This window comes from Amblyomma maculatum, chromosome 1 (genome assembly GCF_055883805.1).
Source record: "Amblyomma maculatum isolate TAMU_Amacu chromosome 1, ASM5588380v1, whole genome shotgun sequence".
NCBI lineage: Eukaryota > Metazoa > Arthropoda > Arachnida > Ixodida > Ixodidae > Amblyomma > Amblyomma maculatum.
In genome coordinates this window covers 425,302,057-425,319,289 of record NC_139344.1, presented here as the reverse complement: position 1 = coordinate 425,319,289, position 17,233 = coordinate 425,302,057, and the positions used below count along the sequence as shown (strand labels likewise).

Here is a 17,233-nt window from a genome sequence, read left to right as displayed (position 1 = left end):
AATCTCTATACTTCTGAACCTTTTGCGAGACAATAATATTATGTTGCTTTTTGGGGAAAAGAAAGCAAGCCTGACTTCTCGGTGGACATCTACACTATTGAACAGTATACAGTCGCAGGGAGCATACGTCCTTGTTTGAATCCCTAGAGCCAATCAGCCTGCACCTTGACTAGCCCATAGATGCTAGATGGAAAGCAAAAATGTATGACGTCACCGCGAACGCTGTAGAAAGAAAGGTTTAGTAACAATTATGGTTTGTTTCTCTGTTTTATGGGGTTTAACGTCCCAAAGCGACTCAGGCTATGAGAGACGCCGTAGTGGAGGACTCCAGAAATTTCTACCATCTGGGGTTCTGTAACGTGCACTGACATCGCGCAGCACACGGGCGCCTTGCTTTTGAAATCACGTGTGTATTTGTTTTTTTTTTTACACATTGCTCTCAATTCAATATTAAAGCTGCAGCAACACATTTTCCATCCAGCTAGCTGTTTTAGCTGTCTCGTACATCCCAGAACTCTAAATCTACTACTGCCCCGGAGGCCCGCCCGATGTGCCGAGTACTCAGTGACCTAAGACATTTGCGGGTGGGCCTCAAGCAAACTACTGTATACTGTACCATAGTGTATATATTTCTTTTTGTTTTTACCCACACTTTTCTTTCTCCCTATCGCTCACCTCTTTGATTTCCTCGATAGAGAAAAAGAAAAGGGTAGGTACGGTGACAGGCCTGCCCCCTCCAGCTCTACTCCCTGCCAGATTTACCGGTAACCACGACCGTTTGCAGGAGGAGAAGGTGAGGACGTTGAGAAGTGGCTACTTCATTATGAACGCGTCAGTCGATACAACCGGTGGGACCCTATCACCATGCTCACAAATGTTTTCTTTCTAACTCACTCGGCTATGACCTGGTTGGAAAATAACGAGGACAATTTGACAACTTGGGAACGGTTTGCCACCGAGATAAAACAGTGTTTTGGTGAATCTGCACCGAGCAAAAAGCGGGCTGAACAGACCCTTGCTCAAAGAGCTCAATTGCCGGATGAAACTTGTACCACTTGTACAGAAGAGATCCTCAGATTGTGCAAATGTGTGAGTTCCAACATGCCCGAAGAAGACAGAGTTGGCCACATTTTGAAGGGCATCGCGGCTGACGTGTACAACTTTTTATTCGCCAAAGACACCCTTGAAACCGGCTCCGATGTTATTAAACACATCCGCGCCTCTCAAGCTCTCAAACCGCGTCGTATTGCGCCAAAATTTGGGCGGCTGGCCAATGGGCCTACCGTGGCCAGCCTTGATGACCATGCTCAACTAGATCTTCCGTCGATGATCCGGCAAATCGTGCGGGAAGAACTCCTGCGGCTCAACCCACTTTCCCGGCACGAATCTGCTGAGGTCTCTGTCCAGAGGGTATCTAGACGGCCGGCTTCAACACCACAAGCGATTGCAGTGCAGCCTTTCGCGAAAGCTCCTGAAGTTGCAGCTTCGAGTGACTATCCTCCTATGCATTTCGCCAACCGGAATGCGTCGATGCCTGACGCCCCAAGGTATGACGTCGCCTAAGTGCACATAGATCTTCCATTCGATCTACCAGGATTCCTGAGCAGTATGAGCATTCAGCCAGACCTACGACGCGCCCAGCTGTTCCTTGCTATTATCCACAACAGCATTTTCTACCTTCCCCACCGATATGCTACCGCTGCGGCGTCGAAGGTCACATCGCCAGGTACTGCCGCAATAGGTTCCCACCTCGCTGTAACCGTCCATCGCTTCCAACAGTACCCAACAATCGGCAATACAGTCCTCTTTTTCAGCAATCAAATACTCAGCGTGGGTATTACCGCAACATCCATAACGAGAATCTCCGCGACCACTCCCCTGCATCTGATAGAAGTGAACCCCGCACCTCCACCAAGTTGTTACGGTGAAATAGCGAAGGGCGTTCATTTACAGTGATATGGCAGTGGGATAAGGTGAAACCTACTAGCCCCCAGGCACCAACGCTTTCTCCTCTTCTTCTCCCAGACCATCACAATCCTTCCTCGTTGTCAGTGGCGTGACAATATTATTGTCTCGCAAACAGAAGCATAGAGATTTGGGCAAGTTGGTATGAGTTTTTTCTTTTTTTCTCGAGTTGGCTTTTAACACTCTGACTTTCAAACTAGAAGACGCTTATTGTTCAAAAGACGGAGCAGTGTTTTTTTGCTGCCCACCAAAACGAAGGCCAAGAGGTCTTGACAGCGGCGGCTTCGGCCAGTCGGATTGAGGCCCGCCCGATGTGCTGAGTGCTCAGTGGCCTAAGACATTTGCGGGTGGGCCTCAAGCAAACTACAGTATACTGTACCATAGCGTATATATTTCTTTTATTTTTACCTACCTTTTTCTTTCTCCCTATCGCTCACCTCTTTGATTTCCTCTACCTTTTCATCGCTATTCCTTTATTTCCGCCGCCCCAGTTCAGGTGCTTCAGATATCAGATAGCAGATACCGGGGCTGGCAAACATCTTTTCTTTCCTTTTGTATATACAATAAATAACCACTACCACCACCTATTACTGCCCCGCCGGGGCTTCCGTGGGAGACGGACGTGTGATGGCAAGCTCTGAGCGTGCCTCGTTATCGGTCATGTCTGGCCGAGGATGCGGCGAACGACGCACACCACTGGGCTATCGCATGGTTCTACCTACGTTTCCTTCGGGAGAAGCAATGAAGACAACGGTTTTCCTTCACTGTGATATCGCCGGCCGGCCTTATCGCATACAGGATTTTCGCGAGCCGTTGGAAAAGGCCGGTGTACTAACCTACGTGGCTGGCATTGGACCCTTCCAAATGTCTCATATCTGGATGCTTAAGATGAAGACTGAGGAAGCGAAGGAACGCCTGCTGAAAGAAGGCGCGCTGGAAGTGAAGAGACGCTACTGTGCGGTCATCGACCCGAACAAGCATGAGTTGGTTTTCAAGGTGCACTGGGTGCCTTTCTACGTTTCGAGTGAAGCGGTGCAGAGGGCGTTCGAAGACTTTGGAGATGTGAAAGAAGTGACTTATGAGCAGTGGAACAGCCCGGGTTTTGTAGGGGCCGAATCGACAACTCGGCTACTAAAAATAGTGCTCAAAGAGGGGCTTTCGATCGATGATTTGCCCCACATGTACAAGTTTTACGGAGGGCTTGTGTTAGTGGTGGTGCGTGGACGGCCACCAATATGCTTAAGATGTAAGAAGACAGGCCACATTCGACGTGATTGCCGCAATACGAGATGTAGTTCGTGTCATATCTTCGGGCACGACCGGGAGGGATGCGTCCGCACGTATGCCCGTGTGGCAACGGGTATTGTGCCCCCTCAAGACGACGGGAGCGAGTTGATCATGGACCAGGAGGAACTGGAGAGCGCTGGAGCCCTGCCCCCTACAGGATCCGGAGAGGGACCTGATGTCCAACAGCCGGAGCACACCACCGGCGGAGGGAAGACGCAAGTTAGCGAACCCGCTGCAGAAACGACTGGAAAGGAGGAGGAGGCTGCTATGTCGTCAGATCAGCCAACAGCGAAAGGCACTTCGGAAGGAAGCGTTGCTGAGTCCCCGATGGATATGACAACCGCCTCCATGAAGAGACCACGAGACTACGAAAATGTACCAGCTACAGAACGGGAACTGCGTCGACTAGAAAAGCAGTGGAGTGTGGAAGGCGCTAAGAAAGGCAAGTTAGCCTTATCGCAAACCGCGTTGCGGTCCTCGCGTTGCCTCGCTCACTCGCGACGATAGACTGCAGAAGTGAGCCTTTAGTCATTGTTGATTAGCTGGGTTTAGAGCATGGCTTATTGGAAAAAAACGCTAAAAGTGGGCACTCTAAACGTACGAGGGCTCGCCTCGAGACAGAAGCAAGTGCAGTTGAACCGTTTGTTGAGCAAACTAGATTTGGACATCGTAGCCATACAAGAAACAAAGGTTGAGGATGAGCAGCAAACAGATAATATGGTATCTCAAAATAACGGCTTGAGAGGCTAGTTGGTGCATCATCGTATAAGATAATATGGTGTTTAGTTTTCGGTCACGCTTCAATGTTTGCGTAAGCCATGCAGTCGGTTTGTCGGCAGGTTGCTGTCTTTTCCTCAGGAAAAGTGTAGGCATAGCAGTGGAGCAAGTAATAACTTGTGCAAGGGGGCGTTTTGTCGTGTGCGACATCAAGTACGAAACCTGTGCGTTGAGGGTGGTGGTCCTGTATGCACCAACGACACAAAAAGAACGGCGCGACTTTTTTGAGCAGTTGGTGCCTTTCCTTGAATGCAGTCGTGCGCTTATATTTTTGGGAGATTTCAACTGTGTTGTAGACTCTAAGGATCGTTCGAATAGAAATGTTGGAAAAGACCAAAGTGCCGAATTGCTAGAGTGTGTACTCAATGAGTGCAGCTTAGAGGACGTAACAGTCCTGGTGAATGGTGAGAAACGTGTGCATTTCACACATTTTCAAGGTAGTAGTCACGCGCGACTTGACAGAATATATGTGTCGCCAGAGTTTTCGCCTACCTGTGAACAGTATGAAGTGAAGCAAGTGTCATTTAGCGACCATTGCTTAGTTAAGGTCACGCTGGGCGGAACGAAGCAGTGTAAATCAAAAATGAACTGGGACTTATGGAAAATAAACTCGAAGCTTACAGAAGACGAATTATTTTTAAGAAAAGTTAAGGAAAGCATTGATATTTTTTATGAGAGCGAAACAGGCTGTATTGAATCCTGGGAACGATTTAAACAGGAGGTTAAAATGAATGCAATTGAGCGCTCTTCCATTATTAAGTATGAGGAACAAAAAGAAGAAAAGCAGCTGCAAGAGCTCTTAAAATATTTAGGGCGTGAAGAAGAACGAATGCCGGGTATGTTCATGCATGATATAAAAAGCATCAAAGTTAGGCTAGAAGCTTTGGATGCCCAGAAGTACAGAGGCGCTGCGATAAGAGCGCGCACGGAAAAATGGCTCGGTGGCGAGACGCCAACAAAACGCTCCCTCGTTGATGAAAAGCGATATGCGCGCGCGAACGAGATAACGGTTATGCATGATGAGCATGACGGAATTACGAGCGCCTTCGTGGAACATCACCGTGAGCTGTTTTCGAGCAAAGCACCAAGTGAAGAAAGGTTTAAAGATAACTTTTTGCCTCTGATGCCAATATTAGGCAAAGAAGTTACTGAAGAGTTAGAGAACGAAATAAGTGTGGAAAAAATAGAAAAGGCCATTGATGAATTGAATGTCAGAAAGTCCCCGGGTCCAGACGGTTTGAGTGCGGCCTTTTACAAGAGCCTTAAAAGTGAGTTATCTATCATGCTCTAAAGGCTTTTCAAGGAGTGCTTTGATGTGGGTTATCTGCCACCGTCGTTTAGCAACGCGCATACGGTCTTGGTTCCCAAGACTGATGAGCCAGCCATGCTTTTAAAAGTTACAAGCTATAGACCGATCACGTTAACAAATGTTGATTATAAAATTCTGATGAAGGTGTTACCTAAGAGATTGCAATACATTATAAAAGATATTGTTGGACCTCATCAAACATGTGGAATAAAGACCAGAAGCATATTTAATAATATTCATGTAGCGCGTAGTGTGTTCGAGTGCTGCGATGCTCTAAACAGGAGAGTGGCCATGGTTCAAGTTGATTTCGAAAAAGCATTTGATCGTGTGTCTCATGAAATATTGTACTGTTTGTTGGAACATATTGGTGTTGGTGCCGTTGTATTGAAAGGAGTTAAAATGACTTATGCATGTTGTTCCACACGCCTTATGATTAACAAAGTATTATCTGAAAGACTTGATGTAAGAGCATCTGTGCGGCAGGGATGTCCACTGTCTCCTCTCCTCTTTGGTATATATTTGGAACCATTGTGTAGAATGGTAATTGCTAACGAATACATTCGTGGTTTTAAGCTGGGAGAATGTGAAGTGAAAATATTGGCTTACGCTGATGATGTGGCGCTTTTTTGAGAAGATCGCGAAAGCGTTTCCGAAGCTTTGAAAGTAACACAAAGGTATTGCAGGCAGACTGGTAGTGCTGTTAATTTAAAGAAAAGTCTCGGAGTCTGGTACGGGGAATGGGAAGAGGAACCAGAAATTTTCTGTGGAGTAAGATGGGCTACAAAGCCCGGAGTTTATTTGGGAGTCCCACTGGACAAATACGGGAAAAATACGAATTACTGGAATGAAAAAGCGGAAGAAATAAGGGAAAGGACGAAAGGATGGATGGGACGTAGCCTCTCTATTTTCGCCCGTGCGACTGTATGCAATACCTTTTTGGTAGCAAGAGTAATGTATTTACTTCAAGTATTGTACTGTGCTCGAAGCAATATACAAAGGTTCCATCGTGTATTTGCGGTCTTCATTTGGTCGTCCAACTGGGAACGAATTAGAAAAGATAATCTCTTTCGGCGAGTTAAAGACGGAGGGTTGTCTCTAATGCATCTATATGTGCGGCAGATGCTTTTAAGGTTTTGTTTCCTACGTGACCAAAAAGATGCATTCCTGAGAACCTTTATGCAAATCATGCTATCCAGTGCAATTCCAGAGTTTAGAGTCTCTTCATGCTCTGCTCGGGGATACACTGTGTCACGGTTCCTGCGAGAAGTGGTGTGGTCGTTCAAGTTTTTGCGCGCGAGGTACTCTGTAGAGTATTTAGCGACGGTACCACCTAAGCGGCTGTACAAGGATCTTATTTCACAATTGTTCCAAGCTCCATTGTACAGAACCTTATACTGTGAAGGCCCAGGGAAAGATGTGCTCAAACGAGTTAAAAACATGACTGTTGCACCGGGCGTAAAAACATTCTTTTTTAAATTGCATACATTAACCCTCCCAGTCAAAACATGGATGGAAGAAAAGGGGCTTTTTTGTACCTTGGGGCTCAAACTGTCTAGTATGAAGGAAAGCTGAAACAGTTGAGCACGTGTTCCTGGATTGTTGGGATGCGGTGTTTTACTGGGATGTGTTACAAAGGACACTTAAAAAAGACCTGCCATTGACGCCACGTGGAATTCGGTACTTGACAACTGTTAATGATGATTTTCAGTATGACCTCATCATGCTATTGGGCCTTCACAGTATTTGGAGGAGTAGGATGGCTTATAGACACTGTGATGTCGATGCACGATCTGTATGTGATTATTTTGTTGAACAAGTGTATAAACTAAAAAAAATTTTGAAGCAGCAAGACGCTGCGGAGGAGGTCTCGAGTTTGATGGGTGAACTTATGGTAATGAAAGTCTATTAGACACGGTTGTCAGCCAAGGGGCATGGCAACCACGATCTTTTACTGATGTATTTGTACCAATTCATGCAATAAAGAAAAAAAAATTGGAGGACGCTTAAGCTTCGCCTTCAGAGTGGAACGCGATAGCGTTATTGCACCTCGTCGAGAAAACTTATTAAACGCAAGGGTATTGGGGCATCCTCGCACCGGTACCCGCGCGGCCCGAAAGGGAGAAGCGAGTGAGCGAAGATAGTGATCTAAAGAAAGGAAAGACGCTTGATTCTACAACCCGTGAGGGTGCACGGCGAAACGTCAGGGGCGAGTGGCGCGCCACGTGTCGGGGCAGCGCCGCACATTGCGAGGAGGGGTTCTTCTGTGTTTGCCGCAAGATGGCTCTGCATGTGCGCAGAGCGCAGAAGAAATGTAGCGGAAACGTACCTCGCTAATCGTGTAACTGCGACTTCTGTAAGTAACATGCTCATAATTAACGATATACACATTAGTATAACGTTCTACGGCAAGTTTCTAAGGCAACACCGCATTCACTAGAAGCGCTTTTGTACCGCTTTCAAGCATCGAGCTCGTGGCTGTGTGGTAGCGTCTCCGTCTCACACTCCGAAGACCCTGGCTCGATTCCCACCCAGCCCATCTTGGAAGTTGCTTTATATTTATGAAGTGCATGCCGGGATTTATCGCTCACGGCCAACGCCGCCGACGACACCGGCTTTTCTGCGACACGAGCTCCTTAACGCTACCGCGTTAAAAAGTCGGGGTGGTGCAGTGGTAAGGCGCCGGATTACTGTCCGGAGTTCCCGGGTTCGAACCCGACCATGGCGGCTGCGTCTCGATGGAGGCGAAATGAAGAGGCGTCCGTGTGCTGTGCATTGTCAGCGCACGTTAAAGATCCCCAGGTGGTCGAAATTACACCGTAGCCCTCCACTACGGCTCCCATTTCTCTCTTTCTACTCTCTCTCCCACCCTCATCCCTTCCCTTATGGCGCGGACTCTTTCCACTTTCACTCCCACCCTCCTCCCTTCCCTTGCGGCGCGGTTGAGGTGTCCACAAAAACGAGTGAGGCAGTTACCGTGCCTTTCCCTTCCTGTTAACCAATTATTGTTATTATCATTATACTACTGCTCTTGCATTTGAATTAAGTCGGGATTTGTTAAAGATCCCCAGGTGGTCGAAATTACACTGTAGCCCTCCACTACGGCTCCCCTTTCTCTCTTTCTACTTTCTCTCCCACCCTCATTCCTTCTCTTATGGCGCGGTTCAGGTGTTCTCAGAGCTAGTGTGACAGATACTGCGCCTTTCCCTTCCTCTTAACCAATTATTATTATTATCATTATACTACTGCTCTTGAATTTGGATTAAGTCGGGATTTGTTAAAGGTCCCCAGGTGGTCGAAATTACACCGTAGCCCTCCACTACGGCTCCCCTTTCTCTCTTTCTACTTTCTCTCCCACCCTCATCCCTTCCCTTATGGTGCGGTTCTAGTGTGACTGCCCCGCCGGGGTGGTGCAGTGGTAAGACGCCCGACTACTGTGCCGGAGTACGCGGGTTCGAACCCGACCTCGGAGCTGCGCTTCGATGGAGGCGAAACGAAGAGGCGTCCGTGTGCTGTGCGATGTCAGCGCACGTTAAAGATCCCCAGGTGGTCGAAATTACACCGTAGCCCTCCACTACGGCTCCTCTTTCTCTATTTCCACTTTCACTCCCACCTTCCTCCCTTCGCTTACGGCGCGGTGGCGGTGTCCACAGAGAACAAGTGAGACAGTTACCGCATCTTTCCCTTCCTATAAATAAATCAGTTTTCTAGTGTGACCAATACTGCGCCTTTCCCTTCCTGTTAACTAATTATTTTTATTATTATTATACTACTGCTCTTGCATTTGGATTAAGTGGGGATTTGCCCCGCCGGGGTGGTGCAGTGGTAAGACGCCCGACTTCTGTGCCGGAGTACCCGGGTTCAAACCCGACCTCGGCGGCTGCGTTTCGATGGAGGCGAAACGAAGAGGCGTCATGTGCTGTGCGATGTCAGCGCACGTTAAAGATCCCCAGGTGGTCGAAATTACTCCGTAGCCCTCTACTACGGCTCCTCTTTCTCTCTTTCCACCTTCACTTCTATCTTCCTCCCTTCCCTTACGGCGCGGTTGCGGTGTCCACAGAAAACAAGTGAGACAGTTACCGCGCCTTTCCCTTCCTATAAATAAATCAGTTTTTTTTAAGTCGGGATTTGTTTCGTTCGTTCAGTAAAGTAAGTTGATGATCTTTGCAAGTATAAATTCACTAGACTAGAGAGATAGGGAAAAGTTTCTTTCTCAAAAGTGACTCCTTATTGAATCGTATGGATGTGGGTAACCTTGCTGGGCGTTGCTTGCCACGCCGTCGAGGCACGGCTTGCGCTGGGGACCATAATGCCAGGTATAAACTGTTTGGAGGTCCGGGTGGATGTGCCATGCACGTACACAAATCTGTTGTTGTTGTTGTGGCTGTAGGAAGAAGGAAAAGAAAATGCACGGGCCTGCTACTGGCTCTGTAGCTGAGCCACCTCCGCTGCCTCGTGCAGATAGGAGAATATAGAGAATAAAGAAAAGCAAGAGGGAAAAAAAGACGCGCGCCGCAACAACAGCCGTCGTCCACCACCAGCGGTGGCGTGTGCAATGACGGTCGACAACAGATAAAAATTCGGTGCCAGGCCAGCCCCCGCCGCAAGCAGCGGTGACCCTCCTGCACCAGCCCCATCAGGGCAGAGCACACAAATCTCCGCAGCGAATACCAGCGAATACAAGCTCTTGCTCTAGGGGGACACTAAATAGCCAGAAAAGAAACTTTGGAGATAGTGTGGCTAGCCTGCCAACCATTTCTTATCAGAGCCCACCCATCGTGAACCTCGCAGCCCGTATTATTTTGTAATCCAGTCAGAAAAACTACTTAAAATTATCTTTTGTTACGACAGAATTTCTGTGCGGTTTAAGGCGAAAGCCTTTAATGGGTCATGCTGTCGTGGACAAAGTGTGTCCCGTTTTTGCAGCGTTCTGATTGGCTGAGGCTGGATGCGTCCCTGCCATCTACAATGCCACACTTGAACGCGCGCTCTGGGAAAGGTGGCTGTTGCTGGCCCTACGGGACAAGGACTGGTAGGTCAACGCCGCTTGCGGCGGGGGCTAGCCTGCAACCGAATTTTTTCGGTGGCCGACGCGTGGCGTTCCTTCGCGCGCATTCAAATGTGGGATTGCAGATGGCAGGATCGCTAGAGAAGATGAGATTTCTGGAGGAGGGGTGCAGTATCTGTCACACTTTCTCCGACATGAGTGCGTTTGGATGGTACGCCAGCGCTCCTGTCGCGTGGCGTTCCTTGGCGTGTGTTCAAGTGTGGGATTGCAAAAGGCAGAAACGCTAGACAAGATGAGACTTCTCAGGCTTTCGCCTTTCACTACTTTAGTCGCTAAAGTCCCTCGTAATTTTTTTTTGTCAGGAAGCCTGTTGTGACAACACAATTTCAGTAGTAAAATCTGAATTTTATTTAGTTTCAACAGAAAGGTTCTGCAGAAATACAGACAACATAAATCTACTAAAGGAAATACTACAGAACAACAGAAATTTTCGACATTTATGAAAAAAAAGCACAGAATAATTTGTCGTATTTTAGGCACGGTTAAATAAGTTAAATTGGTTCACAGGAAGGGAAAGGCGCAGTAACTGTCACACTTGCTCTGTGGACACCCGAACCGCGCCGTAAGGGAAGGGAGGAAGGTGGGAATGAAAGTGGAAAGAGAGAAAGAGGAGCCGTAGTGGAGGGCTACGGAGTAATTTCGACCACCTGGGGATCTTTAACGTGCGCTGACATCGCACAGCACACGGACGCCACTTCGTTTCGCCTCCATCGAAACGCAGCCGCCGAGGCCGGGATTCGATCCCGGGAACTCCGGCACAGTAGTCGGGCGTCTTACCACTGCACCACCCCGGCGGGGCTTTAGGCACGGTTCTGTAGTTTGTTTTCGACCGGATTAACATTAAGACATGATTCTTTTTGGAGCTAGTGAGCATATGCGTCTGCACAAAAATTTCCGATGCCTGTATCCCTTATTGAGACATTCACGACCATTTCAAGAAAACCATCCACCCGGCCCCCGGCATCGCTAAATCGCCATAGGGTTCCAGCCTAGTGAAAGGGGAGAAAGATGACGGCGGTCAAGGCTCAAGTCTCCGTCGCTCTCTGAAAGTGTGCAAATAAAGTTATTCCCTCTATCCACAAGAACGCATTATGCCTTGTATTTCGTTTAGTACAAAGTCAACGAGACGACTGCGGGAGACAGAATTTAGAGCTGCTCTGGGCAGCTTGACCATGGCCGAAAACGACCGCTCACAGAAAATACAGTGTAACAGGCACCAATATCGACGATCGCCTTCCCCTCTCAATGTGTCAGTCAATATTACGGTTCATCCGCCTATCAGATCTTTCCCCATGGACGCTAGAAAGCCTTGTGTATGTTACCGACAACAGTGATGAATGAAAACAACAAATTCTCTTTGAAATTAAAAATGGATGAAGATATACTATGTACAGGCCACCGATTTTATGGGTTTTCCACCAGGAAATACATATAGTTCCAAAAGGGGGCTCCTTTTTGCAGTGAACATCATGTCTAAACAAAAAAAAAAATAAAACCTGCGAGCTTTTTTTTTTTTTAGAAGCAATACTAAGAAGACCCTCAATTTACTTACTCAAGGAGGACAAAATGGCTGCCGTTCTCGTTGGGGAAGCATTTGAGGTCTGAAAAGTTGTAAGAGCGCAGCGGTATGCTTGCTACGACGTAGTGGTAGCCAACTTTTCTAGTGCCTGCTACTCTTGACAACATTTTCTTCAGGATAACATTAATTGCTAACATTATCTGGCTTGTATAGTCCCCAGCTCTATAGAATGTATGCAGGTGGCCCCTTTTGTCTATAGACCGCTCGAGCAGTGCTCTAACACTCCAAGCAAGCAAACACAGCTAAACACTAAGACAGGCAAAAATTTGTACGGACAATACTTGCACCCTGGCGCAGTTATAAAGTGATAACAATAGAACAGACACAAAATCATTGTCTCAAGGAAAGTAGCTGTGCCAAGAGCCACGGCCGCTCGATGGAAGCGCGCACTAGGTCGAGCGGCCGTGCAAGAGCTCACTTTTCTCCGTGTCCAATCGCTCAAGCCCTGCACAAGTGTGATTGGCTATGTGAAAATGCAAGAATGAATAATCAGTTTTTTAAAGATTTCCTTCTCTGCATAGCAAAAAAACGACCCTTTTGTACCACGGTAAATCACTTTTTGACACTTGGTCTCCGCCATTAATGGTATGTCACGATACCGTTTCTCCCACACGGATGTTTCCTAAATTTTATGTTTCATTTTCCGACACATGGTGCCGACAACTATAACTACTACTACTATACTACAACTACTACGACGTCGACGGCTTTTGGACGGAACGAGCTGTATAAGCTATCTGAAACTACAAAAGCTAAACAACCTGAACTTCAATATCAGAAGTTGGTACGTTCAAATATATTGGTCGTTTCTTTTTGTATACTGGCTTTCCCATAAGCAAGCTAACCGGAACGAGAGGGGTTAAAGTCTGATAATACGTCCTTGACCCACGTGGCTCTAAGACCACCAAAGAAAACCTCTACAAAAGATTTACTATAATGATGAGGGTAGAGATCAAGAAATTGAATCAACGTCTCTGAGACATCGCCAATGTTCCCGTCGCCACTTATGACGGGACGCCCAACGCGAACTTGCGCAGGCCCATTAGAAGATTCGAAATTCGAGCCGGAATCGGCACACTGACCGGATTACGGGAGCGACAAATTACTCAGAAACTGTGCGATAAATCTATAATAGCACTCACTGCCTGCAAGCATATATGCTGGAAGCCGGCCGATAATGCCTAAGCAGTGGCAGACGGCTGAGGTAGTTCTCATTTCTGAACCAGAAGAACTTCTTTCGACCGGAAATCTTTAACCTCGTGAGCCTGCATGCAGGAAAACAACCTTTAACCTAGCTTCATGGTGGATTTCAGGTCCAACCTCTTCACGCAGGATCTAATGCTCCAACTACAGCACCAAATTCTAGACACTGGCATGCGGGACGCGAAGGTCAACCTGTGTTTAGACCTGACCAGGACTTTCGACAAAGTCACGCACAAGGCGGTCCTAGAGAATAGCAGACACTTATGACTAGGCCAGAATGCCTACAACGTCATCTTAAAATTCTCTCATGACACAGTTGCGCAAATTCGCCCCTTGGAGATTAAAGCTCGAGGCATTGAGAGCTGCCCAGTAGGATAATCCAAACGTCTCTGTACTGTCCCCATTTCTATTTACATGGCCATAACTGGGTTCTCAGAAAAACTAGCCTCGATAAAGAGGTTAAATAATTGCATGTTTGCACTCGACATCGCCATGTAAATGACGAACAACATTCCACTTATGTATCCCCCCAAATTTCGAAAATGCTGCCATCCCACCCGATAAGTAGATTTAGCCCGTCTTTCAGGCGAATGTAACAAATAACTATGGGACGGAATATCTTAAAGACCGACAGGATTATGGTTCCATGGCTATTGTATCAGAACAACCGTTTAAATGGGGAAAAGATAAGTGGGTCCTCGCGCGCAGCAGACCGCACGGCGCCTCTGTAGGATTGACCACAGGCGATGCAAATGACGGGAACGAATCAAATTACATTCGTACAAGGCTCGTAAAGAGTAGAATGACATACGTAACTTTCTTCTTAGTATAAGGAATGTGGAGAACAGGCTGGTAGGAATTATTAGGGCTATGAGAGACGCCGTAGTGGAGGACTCCGGAAATTTAGACCACCTGGGGTTCTTTAACGTGCACTGCCAGCGCACAGCAAACGGGCGCCTTGCTTTTGAAATACCATGTGTATTTGTTTTTCGACATATTGCTCTCAATTCAATATTACGGCTACAGCAACATATTTTCCATCCAACTATCTATTTTAGCTTTCTCGTACACCCGAGAACTGTAAATAGACTACTGCTCTTGGATTCAGTCGTGATTTGTTTTCTTCGTTCAGTAAAGTACGTTGATGATCTTTTGCAAGCATAAATTCTCTATAGACCGGAGAGATAGGGAAAACGAGTTTCTTTCTCAAAAGTGACTCTTTATTGATTCTTATGAATGCGGGTAACCTTTGCTGGGCGTTGCTTGCCACGCCGTCGAGGCACGGCTTCCGCTGGGGACCATACACATGCCAGATATAAACTGTTTGGAGGTCCGGGTGGATGTGCCACACACGTACACATATCTCCGCAGCGAATACCAGTTCTTGCTCTAGAGGGGCACTAAATAGCCAGAAAAGAAACTTTGGAGATAGTGTGGCTAGCCTGCCAACCATTTCTTAGCAGAGCCCACACATCGTGAACCTCGCAGCCCGTATTATATTGTAATCCAGTCAGAAAAAAACTACATAATTTTTTTTTTAGTACGACAGAATTGCTGGTCTGTTTTAAGGCGAAAACCTTATGCAGGGCTATGCTGTCGTGGACAAAGTGTGTCCCGCTTTTGAGGCGTTCCGATTGTCTGAGGCGGGATGCGTCCCTGCCATCCACAATGCCACACTTCAACGCGCGCTCTGGGAAAGGTGGCTGTTCCTGGCCCTATGGGGCTGGGACTGGTAGGTCAACGCCGCTTGCGGCGGGGGCTAGCCTGCCACCGAATTTTGCGTCGGCTGTCGCGTGGCGTTCCTTCCCGCGCGTTCAAATGTGGGATTGCAGATGGTAGGAACGCTAGAAAAGATGAGATTTCTGGAGGAAAGGTGCAGTATCTGTCGCACTTTCTCCGACAAGTGTGCGTGCGAAAATGCGTTAGAATATTGGTCATTGATAGCAAGTTGACGTCATTAAAAGCCAGCGCTCCTGTCGCGTGGCGTTCCTTAGCGCGCGTTAAAGTGTGGGATTGCAGATGGCAGAGACGCTAGACAAGATGAGACTTAAGCTTTCATTTCATTTTTTCGGTCACAGGAAGGGAAAGGCGCAGTATCTGTCACACTTGCTATGTGGACACCTGAACCGCGCCGTAAGGGAAGGGATGAAGGTGGGAGTGAAAGCGGAAAGAGAGAAAGGGGAGCCGTATTGGAGGGCTACGGAGTAATTTCGACCACCTGGGGATCTTTAACGTGCGCTGACACAACTAGGTGGTGTTGGCTGACATCGCACAGCCCACGGACACCACTTCGTTTCGCCTCCATCGAATAGTGCCGAGGCCTCCTTGGTAATGAAGGAGGAGCCTCCAGGGCGAGGCGCGGACCTTGCACTGTGCCCGTGCTGACCTCTGCCACTTCTCAGGCTTTCGCCTTTCACTGCTTTAGTCGCTAAAGTCCCTCATAATGTTTTTGGCAGGCAGCCTGTTGTGACAACACAACTTCAGTAGTAAAATCAGAATATTTTTTAGTTTCAACAGAAAAGTGCTGCAGAACTACAGACAACATAAATGTACTACAGGAAATACTACAGAACTTCAGAAAAGTACTACAAAACAACAGAAATTTCTGACATTTAGGACAAAAAGTACAGAATAATTTGTCGTATTTTAGGCTTTGTTCTGTATTTGTTTTTGACCGGGTTAACATTAAGACATGATTTCTTTTTGGAGCTAGTGGGATATGCGTCTGCACAAAAATTTCCGATGCCGGTATTCCTTATTGAGACATTCACGACCATTTGAAGAAAACTATCCAGCCGGCCCCCGACATCGCTAAATCCCCATAGGATTCCAGCCTAGTGAAATGGGAGAAAGATGACAGCGGTCAAGGCTCAAGTCTCCGTCGCTCTCTGCAAGTGTGAAAAAAAAAGTTATTCCCTCTATCCATAAGAACGCATTATGCATTGTATTTTGTTTAGTACAAAGCCAGCGTGACGACTGCAGGAGACAGAATTTGGAGCTGCTCTGGCCAGTTTGACCAATGCCGAAAACGACTGCTCACAGAAAATACAGTGTAACAGGCACCAACATCGACGATCGCCTTCACCTCTCAATGTGTCAGTTAATATTACGGTTCATCCGCCTATCAGATCTTGCCCCATGGACGCTAGAAAGCCTTGTGTATGTTACCTACAACAGTGATTAATGAAAGCAACAAATTCTATCCGAAAAATAAAATGGATGAAGAATCTATATTATGTACGGGCCACGGATTTTATGGTTTTCCCCCAGGAAATAAATATAGTTTCAAAAGGGGGCATTTTTTTTTTTTTGCAGATTGAGCATAATATCTTAAAAAAAAGAAAACCTGCGAGCTTTTTTTTTTTTATAACCAATACTAAGAAGACCCTCAATGTACTTACCCAAGGAGGACAAAATGGCTGCCGTTCTCGTTGGAGAAGCATTTGAGCTCTGAAACGTTGTAAGAGCGCAGCGGTATGCTTGTTATGACGTAGTGGTAGTCAACTTTTCTAGTGCCTGCTACTCTTGATAACATTTTCTTCAGGATAACATTAATTGCTAACATTATCTGGCCTTTATAGTCCCAAGCTCTATAGAACGTATGCAGGTGGCCTCTTTTGTCTAGACCACTCGAGCATTGCTCTAACACTCCAAGCAAGCAAGCACAGCTAAACACTAAGACAGGCACAAATTTGTACGGGCAATACTTGCACCCTGGCGCAGTTAAATATTGATAACAATAGAACAGACACAAGTGCATTATCTCAAGGAAAGTAGCTGTGCCAAGAGCTGACATTTCTCCGCGTCCAATCGCTCAAGCCCTGCACAAGTGTCATTGGCTATATGAAAATGCAAGAATGAATAATCAGTTTTTTAAAGATTTCCTTCTCTGCATAGCAAACAAACGACTCTTTTGTACCACGGTATGTGACTTTCTGACAATGCACTGCTTATACTATTACCTTAAATAATTAGGGGGACACTTGATCTCCGCCGTTAATGGTATGTCACGATAGCGCTTCTCCCACACGGATGTTTTCTAAATTTT

General features: G+C 46.9%; 1 protein-coding gene across 1 annotated transcript; it reads left to right on the top strand.

The window, feature by feature from the left end:
- Nucleotides 1-2,592: 2,592 nt before the first annotated feature.
- LOC146209284 (uncharacterized) lies at nt 2,593-3,759 on the top strand. Its single transcript, XM_084579918.1, has one exon. It carries the CDS (start codon nt 2,593-2,595, stop codon nt 3,757-3,759), a length of 1,167 nt encoding a protein of 388 aa, XP_084436044.1.
- Nucleotides 3,760-17,233: the final 13,474 nt, after the last annotated feature.